General features: G+C 39.8%; 1 protein-coding gene across 3 annotated transcripts in view; it reads left to right on the forward strand.

Annotated features, from left to right (window-relative positions):
• PCCB (propionyl-CoA carboxylase subunit beta) overlaps positions 1-15,794 on the forward strand; it is a 98,826-nt gene that overhangs the window by 60,100 nt on the left and 22,932 nt on the right. For all 3 annotated transcript variants that reach the window (XM_047099717.1, XM_047099716.1, XM_047099718.1), the window contains one exon: positions 1,089-1,170. In XM_047099717.1, coding sequence (XP_046955673.1) covers positions 1,089-1,170 — 82 coding nt within the window. The remainder of the gene's footprint in view (positions 1-1,088; positions 1,171-15,794) is intronic.

Raw genomic sequence — 15,794 nt, forward strand, 5'->3', positions numbered from 1 at the left:
TAGCTGTATGTATAAGTAGCAAATGAAAAATAAGGGAGGACTTTATCTGGTAGGGCTGTACCCAGTATCCCCCTATGTGGAGTTCTCTGGGAAGTTGGGCTTTGAGGCATGTGGCTTTTACCAAAGTCAAACCTCAGCCCAGCTGTACATGTCAGGGCCAGAACAGTCCCTGCCTGCCTGCATGAGCAGGAGGGGATGAGAGCATGTGGGAGAGTGACACATTGCTGCTGAGCCCTCCTGTGGTGTGGGTGTGGGCCCTGTCAGGCTCTCTGCTCAGCCACAAAGGTGCATGAGGAAGCAGAACGCCATGAGCCTGGGTGACTAGTTAGTCCTCAGTGATTCTCCCCACCAGAGGGGCTACAGTTTTACTTTTTTAATATTTATTTTTTAAAAATTAAATGTACTGTATCTCATTTTTTTTATTGAGAGAAAGAAAGTATGAGCACAAGAGAAGAAGGGCAGAAAGAGAGGGAGGGAGAGAACCTTAAGCAGGCTCTGTGCTCAGAGCAGAGCCTGACATGGGACTTGGATCTCATGAGTTCATGACCTTAGCTGAAATTAAGAGTCAGATGCTTAAACAACTGAGCCACTCAGGCACCCCAGTTTTGCTTTTTTAAAAAGGAGCTTTAGCAGGTTTATTTTCCAACAGGGAATATGAACCCACAATGTTGAGTAACAGAACTCTGCCTTTGCATTTCCAAGTCCTTGTTCTTTTATTTTCAGTGTCTCAGAAAGTGAGAGTAGGACTTGCTAGAACAGTGTCTTGTTCACTACAGTGTCCTGTACTGTACTACATTCCATACTGTACCTGGAATGTAGGAGGTATTCAGAGGGGATAAATGAAGGAACCACATTGAGGAGAATAAGCTCGTTTCTTCCCTCTGAATGAAAACAAAGATCTTTTGGGTTAATATCAAACTCCTTTCAGTTTGATATGGTGGTAAGAAAGGAATGCATCTTTTGGGACTACTTTGCAAGCCCAGCAGGGACAGAATCAGCTCTGCTCCCACGTTTCTCCCATCCCCCAGCCACAGAAGGCAAATGGCTCTTCCTGTCTTGATTGTATCTGCTTCTTTTTCTGTCCAAAGTGACCGTATGGTTCCTGAGCTTGACACAATTGTCCCCTTGGAATCGACCAAAGCCTACAACATGGTGGACATCATACACTCTGTAAGTGCCACATCTGCTGGTTTTGTCTGTGCTAGCTCAGCCACATCCATGGTCCTGTGCTTTGGCATATGGAGGAAATGCCAAATCCACAGGCTTTAACATTGGGCAACAGAGGCAGAGCATGGGTTGGGCACAGAACAGGGGCCACTCGTTAGTGTGTTCTAGGAAGAAATAGTGGCGGTAGCCTTTCTACTGCTTCTCCTGGACCTGAGGGCTGGGGGTAGGAGGAGCCACTTGGGTCAGGAGGTTTCAGGGGTCTTTAGACAGCACTGTGAGGTGCAGGGAGAAGAGTTGATGACCCCAAAGTCTGGAGTCGAAACCAGGGAGTCTTTTTGTTAGGTATCTTTGGAATCTTATGCCTAGAGGGCATTTGTTTCTCTAGAGATACACAAGGTATCCTTTGACAAGTTAGAGGGGGAATGTGTGGTTCTGAGGATGATAAGAGTCATTTGTACCACCTTTTTCTCGGTGTGGCAGATTCCCGGATCATTAAGTGAAACAGTGTTGGGGCAAGCTGGGACATGGCCATTGTCTCCTGCACATTCTTAGGTGCATGCTGTGCTCTCAGCAGTCCTTGCTTGATGTGCCCAAGAGACATCTGTGTTCCAACCTTTCCCAGACTTAGGGTTACCCTTCTCCTGTATTTTGGGGAACCAGCATGAGCCAGCAGCAGTGGCCAGATTCAACTCCTCCTCATTGCTCAGTTCTTCAGCCTGTTGAGCACCATTTGAACTGTGAAAAATATACCTCGCTAGGAGCATGCCCTTCTCTGACCTCAGCCTTCAGGACTCTCCATATCTGCATACTTGCCCCTGTCTCCCTCCCACTGCCTCTGCTCCCTGACTCTCCAGTTCCACTCTTCCCATTCCTCTGGAGCCCCTAGTCCTCCTGGCCTCTGCCTTTTTGGTCGAGCTTGGATTCTGCCATTCTGCTGGATACTAATGACCAGGCACTGTTCTCAGTGCTGTAACTATAGGACACCATGAAGGGTAAAATCCCTGCCTCAGGAACTTCACTGTGTGATTGAGAGAGATGGAGAGCAAAAGTATACATGGCATTGGTAGTTTTAAGTCCAAGAAAAGTTTTAAGTTTAAAGAAGGTAAAATAGGGTCTCTGTCATCAGGTCCCCTGATTCTCCTTTTGCTGCATCCCACTGTCCTGCCATGTCTCCCCAGACTTACAGAATGAGGTTCCTCTACCTGAACTTCTGACACCATCCTTCCCCATCTGGGGTCTTGCTTGCTTGATTGATTTGTATAAATCTCTTAACTTCTGCTCCCTTTAACTTGTCCCACTAGCAAAACCCCCTCTTAACCCATATCTGTGTTTAATTGCTGTCCAAGTCTTTTTCTTCCTTTTGATTTAAACCTCTTTTGTCTCTTTTTTCCTCCTCACTGGAATTTGGCCTTTGGTTGTCTCCCTCTCTAGCTACATGCATATCATTGCAAATGGCAAGGTTTCATTCTTTTTCATGACTGAATAATATTCCTGTGTGTGTGTGTGTGTGTGTGTGTGTGTGTGTGTGTGTGCGTGTGTGTGTGTGCGTACACACACACATTTCTTTATTCATCTATCGATGGGCTGCTTCCATATCTTGGCTAATGTAAATACTGCTGTTATAAACAATAAGGGTACATGTATTCCTTTGAATTAGCGTTTTATGTTTTTTGGGTAAATACCCACTAGTGCGATTGCTGGATTGTAGGGTAGTTCTATTTTTAACTTTTTGAGGAACCTCCATACCGTTTTCCATAGTGGCTGCACTACTTTGTATTCCCACCGAGTGCACACGAGGGTTCCTTTTTCTTTTTAAAAAAAAATTTTTTTTTAACCTTTATTTATTTTTGAGACAGAGGGAGACAGAGCATGAACGGGGGAGGGTCAGAGAGAGGGAGACACGGAATCTGAAACAGGCTCCAGGCTCTGAGCTGTCAGCCCAGAGCCCGACGCGGGGCTCGAACTCACGGACCGTGAGATCATGACCTGAGCCGAAGTCGGATGCTTAACCAACTGAGCCACCCAGGCGCCCGAGGGTTCCTTTTTCTTTACATCCTCACCAACACTTGTTTCATTCTGACAGGTGTGAGGTGATATCTCATTATAGTTTTGATTTGCATTTCCCTGATGATGTATGATGTTGAGCATCTTTTCTTCTGTCTGTTGGTTATCTGGATGTCTTCTTTGTGAAATGTCTATTCATGTGTTCTGCCTACTTTTTAATTGGATTATTTGTTCTGGTGTGTTGAGTTGTATAAATTCTTTACATAGTTTGGATACTTTGTTCACATGCATATGCTGATCAGCAGTCAGATTAAGATTCAAGGGGGTACAACCTTAAACTTACACAGTATTATATGTCAATTATATCTCAGTACAGCTGGGAAAAGATTCAAGAGGAATCCTCTGAAGCTCTCAGGAACTCTGTTGCTCTTGCCTGTTTGGTATGCTGGGCTGCAAACTTTAGCTTTATCAGATATGTCATTTGCAAATATCTTCTATTCAGTAGGTTGCCTTTTGGTTTTGTTGATTGTTTCCTTCACTGTGAAGAAGCTTTTCATTTTGATATAGTCCCAATAGTTTATTTTTGCTTTTGTTTCCCTTGCCTCAGGAGACCTATCTAGAAAAATGTTAGTTGGTATGGCCAATGTCAGAGACACTACTGCCTGTGTTCTCTCTTAGGATTTTTAAGGTTTCTGGTCTCCTATTTAGGTTTTAATCCATTTTGAGTTTATTTTTGCGTATGGTGTAAGAAAGTGGTCCACTTTCATTCTTTTGCATATAGCTGTCTGGTTTTCCCAATACCATTTGTTGAAGAGACTGTCTTTTTCCTATTGCATATTCATTCCTCCTTTATCGAAGATTAATTGACTATATTGTGGGTTTATTTTGGGGTTTTCTATTCTGTTCCATTGACCTATATGTCTGTTTCTATATACCATATGACAACTGGTGTTACTACAACTTTGTAATTTAATGACAAGTCTGGAATGGTATCATCTCCAGTTTTTTTCTTTTTCAAGATTGTTTTGGCTATTTGGATATCCATACAAATTTTAGTATTGTTCTAGTTTGGTGAAAATGCTGTTGGTATTTTGATAGGGATTGCATTAAATGTGTAGACTGCTTTGAGTAGTATAGACATTTTAGCAATATTCTTATAATCTATGAGCATGGAATGTCTTTCCATTTCTTTGTGTCCTCTTGAAATTCCTTCGGAGTACAGGTCTTTTATCTCTTTGGTTAAGTTTATTCCTAGATATTTTATTGGTTTTGGTGCAATTGTAAATGGGATTAATTTCTTAATTTCACTTTCTGCTGTGTCATTATCAGTGTATAGAAATGCATCAGATTTCTGTATGTTGGTTTTGAATCCTGTGACTTTACTGAAATTGTTTATCAATTGTGGTAGATTTTGGTGGAGTCTTCAGAGTTTTCTATGTATAGTATCATGTCATCTGCAAATAGTGAAAGTTTACTTCCTTCCCAATTTGGATTTTATTTATTTATTTATTTACTTACTTATTTAGATGTCTAATTGCTGTGGCTAGCACTTCCAGTACTATGTTGAATAAAAGTGGTGAGAGTGGACATCCCTGTTTGTTCCTGACCTTAAGGGAAAAGCTCTCCATGTTTTCCCATTGGGTATGATGTTAGCTGTGGGTTTTTATATGAGGCCTTTATTATGTTGAGGTATGTTCCCTCTGAAACTACTTTGTCAAGGGCTTTTATCATGCATGTACTTTGTCAAATGTTTTTTCTGCATCTATGGAAATGCTCATATGGTTTTTATCCTTTCTTTTATTGATTGTTTTACAAATGTTAAACCACTGTTGTAACCCAGGAATAAATCCCACTTCATCATGGTGTTTGATTTTTTTTTTTTTTAATGTAATGTTGGATTCAGATTGCTAGTATTTCACTTTTTATACTTTCGAGACCTATGGTCTCTTTCCCACTCAAAGAGTCCTCTTATATTTCTTGCAGGGCTGCTTTAGTAGTCATGAACTCCTTTCGTATTTGTTTGTCTGGGAAACTCTTTATCTCTCCTTCTATTCTGAGTGATGGCCTTGCTGGATAGCATATTCTTGGCTGCAGATTTTTCTCTTTCAGCACTTTGAATATGTCATGCCACTTCCTTCTGGTCTGCAGTTTTTCCTTAAAAATCCACTGATGTTACGGGGTTTCCCCTTATATGTAACTATTTTTTTTTTTCCTCTTGGTGCTTTTAAAAGTTTTTCTTTGCACTGCTTTTGCCATTTTAATTACTGTGTGTCTTGGTGTGGACTGCCTTGTGTTGATTTTTGGGGGCAGGGGGTGCTCTCTGTACCTTTTGCATCTGGATATCTGTTTCTTTCCCAAGATTAGTGATGTTTTTAGCTATTACTTCTTCAAATAAATTTTCTGCCTGCTTTGTCTCTTCTTGTGGATCTATAATGCAGATATGATTATGCTTGATTGAGTCACTGAGATCTCAGACTGTTTTCAATTTGCATAATTTTTTCCTTTCATTTATTCAGCATGGTTACTTTCCATTACTCTGTCTCCCACATCATTAATTCGTTCCTTCATCCAGTCTATTTATTCCATCAAGTTTATTTTTAATTTCACTTATTGTGTTCATAATCTCTGATTCAGTCTTTATATCTTTGTGTTTTTAAAGTTTTTAAAAAATTTATGTTGAGAGAGCACAAGCATGAGTGGGGGAGGGGCAGAGAGCAATGGGGAGAGAGAGAAAATCCCAAGCAGGCTCTGCACTGTCAGCTTAGAACCCAACGAGGGGCTCAGACTCCCAAACCATGAGTTAATAACCTGACCACAATCAAGAGTCAGACACTTAACTGACTAAGCCACCCAGATGCCCCTAGTCCTTATCTCTTTGTTAAGGGTCTGACTAATGTCCTCTACTCTTTTCTCAAGCTCAGTGAGTATCTTTATCATGACTTTATATTCTCTATCAGGCATATTAGTTATATCCATTTCACTTAAGTCTCTTGGTATGGTTTTGGCCTATTCTGTCATTTGGGACATATTCCTCTGTCTCTTCATTTTATCTAACTCTGTGTCTTTTTCTGTGTGTTAGGAGAATCAGCTACGTCTCATGTTCTTAAAGGTAATAGCCCTATGAAGAAGAGATCCTGTAGTGCCCTGCAGTGTAGTGTCCCTGTTCGCCAGAGCCTGGTGTTTTAGGGGTGTCTCCTGTTTGTGTTGCGTATGCTCTTCTATTGAGTCTTGGTCTCTTTTTCCTTCAGTCTAGTTGTTTGCAGAGACTGACTTTGCCTATTGTGGGCACTGTTTCATCCCCAGCAGGGCTGGGATGTATTTTAACCAGGTGTGTGCTGGTCTGCTTATAAAATGAGACCTGCCACTGCTGCCAGAACTGAGGTCCTGCAAAATGTACCATTTGGGAGACGAGTTGGTGTGGTTTGTGCCAGTCTTCTGGGGGACTGAAGCAAGACTGACTGGGATGGGCAGATCCACTGAAGCACAGAGAGGGTGGGGCTTGGTGTAAGTAAGTTTGTGTCCTCACTGCAGTGATCCCTGTAGGTTGCCCTGTGTTTGTGCTGGGGAGTGTGGGGGAGAGAAATGGCACATAATAGCTCCTTTGTTCTTGGAGGGGTCTCCCTTTGATCCCTCTGTCTCTGGGCCTTGCTCTGAGATGAGTAAATCACTCTCCCTCCTGTCTGCCCCAGCAGTTTTCAAACTGCTTTTTCCAGGCTGTATATCTGAGGGCTGTTGTGCTGTATTGTTAAGGGTGGGGAAATCTAATTCCTAAGCCCTCCTGGCTCTCCCAGAGCCCAGCCCTCCAATTTTAAAAATTCCAGGCTTTGGAGCACCTGGGTGGCTCAGTCAGTTAAGTGTCTGACTTAGGCTCAGGTCATGATCTCATGGTTCATGAGTTGGAGCCCCGCATGGGGCTCTCTGCTGTTAGCATGGAGCCTACTTCAGATCCTGTCTCTCCCTCTCTCTCTGCCCCTCCCCTGCTTGCTTGTGTGCCCTCTCTCTCTCTGTGTGTCTCAAAAATAGATAAGTATTAAAAAATAATAAAATAAGAATTCCATGCTTCAAGTCTTACTGGTTTTAAGAACTCACAAAATTCAGCCCTTTTCATTTAAAAAATTTTGTTTTAGTTTAGAGAGAAAGCAGGAGTACGGGAGAGGGGAAGAGGAGTAGAGAGAAAGAGAATCTTAAGCATGCTTTATATTCAGTGTAGAGCCTGACATGGGGCTCAGTCCCATGACCCTGAGATGATGACCTGAGCCAAAATCAAGAGTTGGGTGTTCACCTGTGGACTCCAGCCCTTCTCACTTACAAAGCCAAATATTATGGGGATTCATCTTCCCTGTGTGGGCTCCTCAGTGTGAAAGTGTTTTTCACCCTTGTCCAGCCACTGGCTTTCTCACCACCATGGATGGCCACAGTCCGTTTCCCTTCTGACAGTGTCTTTACCCTTCCTACCTTCTTTGATGTGTCTTCTTTTCTACCTTTAGTTGTGGAGTTTTGGCCAGTCTTCAGGTTGTTTTCTGGATTATTTATGCTAGTATGAATGTTACTGTGTTGTATATGTATGGGACGAGGTGAGCTTAGGGTCCTTCTACTTTGCCATCTTCTCCAAATGGTAATTACATGAAAATAGTTCTATCTTTTCCTTGGCAATTATTTTTGCCCTTTATTTTTTATTAAGAAATTTTTTTCTTAACATTTTTATTTATTTTTCCGAGACAGAGCATGAGTGAGGGAGGGGCAGGGAGAGAGATGGAGACACAGAATCTGAAGCAGGCTCCAGGCTGTGAGCTGTCAGCCCAGAGCCTGACACAGGGCTTGAACCCACCAACTGTGAGATCATGACCTGAGCTGATGTCAGATGCTCAACCGACTGAGCCACCCAGGCACCCCAATTTTTGATTATTTTTTAATGTAGGCTCCATGCCCATCTTAGGGCTTGAACTCACGAACCCAAGACCAAGAGCACAAGTCACATTCTAGTGAATAGGCCAGATGTGCACCCCCATGCCCTTTCTTTGTCTTGTCCAGTTGAGTTGTCTATAGCTCCAAAATTTTTTTCATGTTTATTTATTCTGAGAGAGAGATAGAGCATGAGCAGGGGAGGGGCAGAGCGGGGGAGAGAATCCCAAGCAGGCTCCACGCTGTCCGTACAGAGCCCATCAATGGTTTCAAACTCATGAATCATGAGATCATGACCTGAACTGAAATCAAGAGTCAGGCGCTTAACTGACTGAGCCACCTAGTGCCCCTGTAGCTCCAGATTTTATCACAGTGACGAGTAATGGTTGTGATAGTGGGCATATTTGTCTTGTTCCTAACTTCAGAGAGACTGCCATTAGTGTTTTCTGATTTTATCTTTTTTTCATGTTAACAAAGCTATGACTGGTTTCTATTTTAATTTTTGTTCTTGTTTACCTGTTTTTTCTTAAATCAAGGAAGTATTGATTATCTTTTAAATGCTTTCAGCATTTATGGAAATGATCTTTTTTCCCCCTAGATCTATTTATAAATTTATCTTAATAGATTTACTAATATTAAACTCTTCTTACATTCCTGAGTAAAAGGAATTTGATATTTTGTTAATATCTTATTTTGGATATTTGCATCAATGTCATGTGATATGAGCTGATTTGCTGATTTTTTTTTGAGGTATTTAAAAATTCTTTTTATGTTTATTCATTTTTGAAAGAGAGAGACAGAGCACAAGCAGGGGTGGGGTGGAGAGAAAGGGGGATGCAGAATCTGAAGCAGGCTCCAGGCCCTGAGCTGTCAGCACCAGAGCCCGACGTGGGGCTCAAACTCACAAACCGCGAGATCATGACCTGAGCCAAAGTCGGATGCTCAACTGACTGAGCCACCCAGGCGCCCCATTTTTTGATGTATATTAAACTTAGGTTTTTTGGTATCCATGGTGTGCTTATTTCATGTATTAGTCTGTTAGCGCTGCCATAACAAAATACCAGAGACTGGATTGCTTAAACAACAGAAATTAATTTTCTCATATTTCTGGAGGCTAGAAATCCAAGACCAAATTAACAACAGGCTTAATTTCTGGCGAGGCTTGTCTTCCTGGGGGTGTAGATGGCTTTCTTCTTGCTGTTTCCTGTTGTAGCCTTTCTTCTGTGTGTGCGAGGAAAGAACTCTCTGGTGTCTCTTTCTCTTATAAAGACACCAGTTCTGTCATATTAGGGCACCACCCTTATGACCTCATTTAAATAACTTTATCTCCTTAAAGGCTCTCTTACCAAATACAGTCACATTGGGGGTTAGGCTTCAACCTATGAATTTGGAATGGTGAGAACACAATTAAGTTCATTAAGTGTCCTAAAAGAATTTGCAGATTTTCTATGTTCTAATAATTTAAATGGCATTGGGATTATCTGCTCTTAAAAGATACGGTAGAGGTTCTCTTGTGAAATTGTCAGGACCTAGTGTCTTTTGTGTAAGGGAGGAGTGGCTTTTTGATAACTTCCTCTAGTCTTTAATGTTGATGGCTCTTTAAACTTTATCTTTGGGATCAGATGAGGTAAATTTGTAAAAAAAAAAAAAAAATTATTTCTTCTAGGTATTCCATTTTATCTGCATAGGGTTTTGCACTGTAGTCTCACAAGTTTAATGAAATCTATTACAGTGGTTTTCTCTGATATTTCTTGTTTTAGCTTTTTTTTTTTAAGTGGGGTATGGTTAACACAAAGTTACATTAATTTCAGGTGTAGAACATAATGAGTTGACAACTCTGTACACTATGTTGTGCTAATAACCACATGTGTAGCTGCCATCTGTCACTATAGAATGCTGTTCCAATACCTTTGACTGTATTTCCTGTGCTGTACCTTTCATCCTCATGAATTATTCATTCCACAACTGGAAACCTATACCTCCCATTTGCCTTCACCCATTTGGCCCATTACTTACACCCCTCCCCTCTGGCAACTACCAGTTCTTTGTATTTATAGGTCTGTTTCTGATTTTTGTTTGTTTTGCTTTTTAGATTCCACATATAAATGAAATCCTATGGTATTTGACTTTGTCTGACTTAAGTCACTTTCTAGGTCCACCTATATTATCACAAATAGCAAGATCTCTCATTCTTTTTTTTAATATTTTGAGAGAGAGAGAGAGACGAGGGTGGGGGAGAAGAGAGGCAGAGAGAGAGAGAGAGAGAGAGAGAGAGAGAGAGAGAGAGAGAGAGAGAGAGAATCTTTAGCAGGCTTTATGCTGTCAGTGAAGAGTCTGATGTGGGGCTCAGTCTCATGAACCATGAGATCATGACCTGAGCTGAAATCAAGAGTCAGATGCTTAACTGACTGAGTCACCCAGGTGTCCCTGGAACATATGGTATTTCTATTTTTAATTTTTTGAGGAACCTCTATACAGTTTTCCACAGTGGCTGCACCAGTTTACTTTTTCATCAACAGTGCAAAAGTGTTCCTTTTTCTCTGTATCCTTGCCAACACTTGTTATTTCTTGTCTTCTTGCTACTATCCATTCTAACAGATGTGAAGTGATATCTCATTGTGGAAATGATTTACATTTCCCTGATGAGTGAAGTTGAGCATCTTTTCATGTGTCTGTTAAGTCTGTATGTCTTCCTGGAAAAATGTCTATTCAGATCTCTTTTTTAATTGGATTGATAGGTTTCTTGGTGTGGAGTCAAAGAAGTTCTTTCTACAGTTTGGATATTAACCCCTTGTTGGATATATCATTTGCAAATGTCTTTTCCCATTCAGTAGGTTGCCTTTTATTTTTGTTGATGGTTTCTCTTGCTGTGCAAAAGCTTTTTTATTTTGGTATAGTCCCAATAGTTTATTTTTGTTTTCCTTACCTGAGGAGACACATCTAGACAAATGTTGCTAAGGCTGATGTCAAAGAAATTACTGGCTATGTTTTCTTCTAGTAGTTCCTTATTTTCAGGTCTCATATTTAGTTCTTTATTTAAGTTTATTTTTGTCTATGATGTAAAAAAGTGGTTGAGTTTCATTCTTTTGGATGTAACCGTTCAGTTTTCCCAGTGCCATTTATTGAAGAGACTGTCTTTTCCCCATTTATTGCATAAGTGAGAGTTTATTTCTGGACTTTCTATTCTTCCATTGATCTGTTTTTGTGCCAGTACCATCCTGCTTTGCTTATTACAGTTATGTGATACAGTTTGAAATCTGGGATTGTGTTACTCCCAACTTTGTTCTTTTTTTCTCAAGATTGTTTTGGCTATGTTTAATATGAATTTCAGGATAATTTATTCTAGTATTGTGAAACATACAATTGGTATCTTTGATAGGGATTGAATTGAAACTGTAGATTGCTTTGGGTAATGTGGGTATTGTAACGATAGTAATTTTTCCAGTCCATGAGCATAGAATACATTTCTATTTGTTTGTGTCATCTTTAGTTTCTTTCATCCGTGGTTTATTTATTTGTTTATTTTTAATGTTTGTTTATTTTTGGGGAACAGAGCACAGGTGGGGGAGGGACAGAGAGAGTGAGAGAAGGCGACACAGAATCCAAAGCAGGCTCCAGACTCTGAGTTGTTAGCACAGAGCTGGACGCGGGGGTCAAACCTACAAGCCATGAGAACATTACCAGAACCTAGTTGGATGCTTAACTGACTGAGCCACCCAGGTGCCCCATCATCTTTTATCAGTGTTTTAGTTTGCAGGGTACTGGTCTTTCACCTCCTTGCTAAGTTCATTCTTGTGTATTTTATTCTTTTTGGTGCAGTTATAAATGGAATTTTTTTAATTTCTCTGCTACCTTGTTACTAGTATATGGAGATACAAGAGATTTCTTTGTATTTTGCATCCTGTGACTGCTGAATTCATTTATTCTAATAGTATTTCAATGGAGTCTTTAGGATATTCTATGTGTAATATCATTTCAGCTGCAAATAATGACATTTCACTTCTTATAATTTTGATGCCTTTTATTTCTTGTCTGATTGCTGTGGCTAGTACTTTCAATACTATGTTGAATAAAAATGAGAGTGTAGATTTCCAACTTGTACCTAATCTTAAAAAACTCTCAGTTTTTCACCATTGAGTATGATGTTAGCTGTGGGTTTTTCTTGTATGGGTTTTATTATGTTGAGGTATGTTCCCTCTAAACTCATTTTCTTGGGTGCCTGGGTGGCTCAGTTGGTTGGGAGGCTGACTCTTGATTTTGGCTCAGGTCATGATACCACAGGCGTGAGTTCAAGCCCTTCAGTGGGCTTTGTGCTCACAGTGTGAAGCCCGCTTTGGATTCTCTGTCCCCCCTCTTTCTGCCCCTGCCTGGCTCATGCTCACTTGCCCTCCCTCCCTCCTTTGCCCCCTCTCTCAAAAATAAATAAACGTTAAAATTTTTTTAAACTAATTTTCTGGAGTTAAAAATTTTTTTTCTAATGTTTAATTTCTAGTTAGTTGACATACAGTGCAATATGGTTTCATGGGTAGAATTCAGTGATCCATCAAATATATACAACATCCAGTGCTCATCATAACAAGTACCCTCCTTAATACCCATCACCCATCTAGCCCATCCCCCATTCACCTCCCTCCATCAACCCTCGGTTTGTCTGTATTGTTAAGAGTCTTTTTTGGTTTGTTTCCCCTCTCTCTTTTCTCCCCACTCCCATGTGTTCATCTCTTTGGTTTCTTAAATTCCACATATGAGTGAAATCATATGGTATTTATCTTTCTCTGACTTATTTTGCTTAGCATAATATACTCTAGCTCCATCCATGTTGTTGCAGATGGCAAGATTTCACCCTTTGTGATGGCTGAGTAATATTCTATTGTGTATGTATACCTTACCTTCTTTATCCTTCATCAGTCTGTGGACATTTGGGCTCTCTCCATAGTTTGGCAGTTGATAATGCAGCTATAAACATTGGGGTGCATGTTATTACTCCTTTGAATCCATATTTTTATACCTTTTGGGTAAATACCTAGCAGTACAACTGCTGGATCTTAGGGTAGGTCTATTTATAACTTTCTGATGAACTTCCATACTGTTTTCCACAGTGGCTGCACCAGTTTGCATTCCCACTAACAGTGCAAGAGGGTTCTTGTTTCTCCACATCGTTGCCAACACCTGTTTCTTGTGTTAATTTTAACCATTCTGACAGGTGTGAGATTGATCTCATTATGGTTTTGATTTGTATTTCCTGGATTATGAATGATGTTGAGTATCTTTTCATGTGTCCATTAGCCATCTGGATGTCTTCTTTGGAGAAGTGTCTATTCATGTCTTTTGCCCATTTCTTAAGTGGGTTATTTGTTTTCTTGGGTGTTGAGTTTGATAAGTTCTTTATAGATTTTGGATACTAACGCTTTATCAGATATGTTGTTTGCAAATATCTTCTCCCATTCCATAGGCTGCCTTTTAGTTTTTGAGTTTTCATCATGAACAGATGTCTAATTTTGTCAAATAGTTTTTCTGCATCTATTGAGATGATCATATAATTTTGTCCTTCATTTTGTTAATATGATGTATCATGTTATTGATTTTGTGAATATTGAACCATTCTTGTTTCCCCAGAATAAATCTCACTTGATCGTGGTGAGTGATCTAGTTAAAATAATGTATTGTTTAATGAAGTTTCCTATTATTTTGTTGAGGATTTTTGCATTGATGTTGATCAGGGGTATTGGCCTGTGGTTTTCTTTTTTTGTGAAGTGTTTGTCTGGCTTTGGTATGACAGTATGGTATGGTATGGATCAGTATGGTAATACTGGCTGCATAAAATGTCATTTGGAAGCTTTCCTCTTTTTTTTTTTTTTTTGTACTTTGTGGAAAATAGGTATTAATTAAAACAAATTTTTTTTAATCTTTATTTTGGAGAGAGAGAGAGAGAGCGAGCGAGCACATGGGGAAGGGGCAGAGAGAAAAGGGGGACAGAAGATTCAAAGCAGGCTCCATGCTGATAGCAGTGAGCCTGATGCAGGGCTTGAACTCATGAACTGCAAGATCATGAACTGAGCTAAAGTCAGATGCTTAACTGACTGAGCCACCCAGGTGCCCCAGTATTAATTCTTTAAATGTTTGGTAGAATTCACTTGTCAATCCATTTGGTACTGGGCTTGTGTTAGGGGTTTTTTTATTATGAATTGTTTTGATACTAGTAATTGATCTGTTCAGATTCTCAATTTCTTCCTGATCCAGTTTTGAAAGGTTGTATGTTTCTAGGAATTTACCCATGTTTTCTACGTTATCCAATTTGTTGGTGTATAATTTTTCCTAGTAGTCTCTTAAAATACTTTGTATTTCCATGGCATGGGTTGTTACTTATTTTTGATTTTATTTCTTTGGGTCCTCTTTTTTTCTTTTTCCTTCATGACTCTGGCTAAGGTTAACCTCTTTTATTTTTTTATTTATTTATTTTTTTAATTTTTTTTTCAACGTTTTTATTTATTTTTGGGACAGACAGAGACAGAGCATGAACGGGGGAGGGGCAGAGAGAGAGGGAGACACAGAATTGGAAACAGGCTCCAGGCTCTGAGCCATCAGCCCAGAGCCTGACGCGGGGCTCGAACTCACAGACCGTGAGATCGTGACCTGGCTGAAGTCGGACGCTCAACCGACTGCGCCACCCAGACGCCCCAATTAACCTCTTTTATATTTTCAAAGAACCAGTTTTTGGTTTCAGTGATCTTTTCTATTTTTTTTTTTAAGTCTCCATTTCTTTCTGTCCGATCTTTTATAATTTTTTTCTTTCACTTACACCACTGGAATAGATCAGACAGAAAATCAATAAGGAAACAGTAGCCTTAAATGATACATAATAATACACATATACAGTATATTTCATCCAAATACAGAATACACATGCTTTTCACGTGCACATGAAACATTCTTACCTTAAATTCTTTTTTTTTTTTTTTTTTACGTTTGTTTATTTTGAGAGAGAGCGCAAGTGAGGGAGGGGTGAGAGAGTCCCAAGCAGGCTCTGCATTGTCAGCATGGAGCCTGATGTGGGGTTCGATCTCACAAACTGTGAAATCATGACCTGAGCCAAAGTCGGATGCTTAACTGACTGAGCCACCCAGGTGCCCCCTCAAGTGCCCATGAAACATTCTTAAGGAGAGATCATATGTTAGGTCACCAAATAAATCTCAATAAATTTAACAAGACTGAAATGTCATTCATCTTTTCCAACCACCACAGTATGAAACCAGAAATCAATTACTGGGGTGAGGTGGGAGGAACAAAAACTATAAACAAATGGAGGCTAAACAACATGCTATTAAAAAAATCAGTAAGTCAACAAGAAAACCAAAGATAAAATAAAAAAATACCTAAGAAAACTGAAAATACAATGGTCCAAAGTCTTTGTGACATAGCAAAAGCAGTTCTAAGAGGGAAATTTATAGGGATATAGTCCTACCTCAGGAATCAGAAAAATCTCAAATAAACACTATAACCCTAGGCATAAAGGAGCTAAAAAAAAAAAAAAAAATGAACAAAGACCAAAGTTAGTAGAAGGAAAAAAATGATAAAGATCAGATAGAAATAATTGGAGACTTAAAACAGAAAAGATCACTGAAAACAATAGCTGATTCTTTGAATAGATCGACAAAATAGGTAAACCTTAGCCAGAGTCATGAAAGAAAAAGAAAAGAGACAAAAAGGCCCTTACATAATGT

Source organism: Lynx rufus, unplaced genomic scaffold, assembly GCF_022079265.1.
Source record: "Lynx rufus isolate CCGP_SWC_20201006 ecotype Redwood Valley unplaced genomic scaffold, mLynRuf1.p SCAF_5, whole genome shotgun sequence".
Classification (NCBI taxonomy): Eukaryota; Metazoa; Chordata; class Mammalia; order Carnivora; family Felidae; genus Lynx; species Lynx rufus.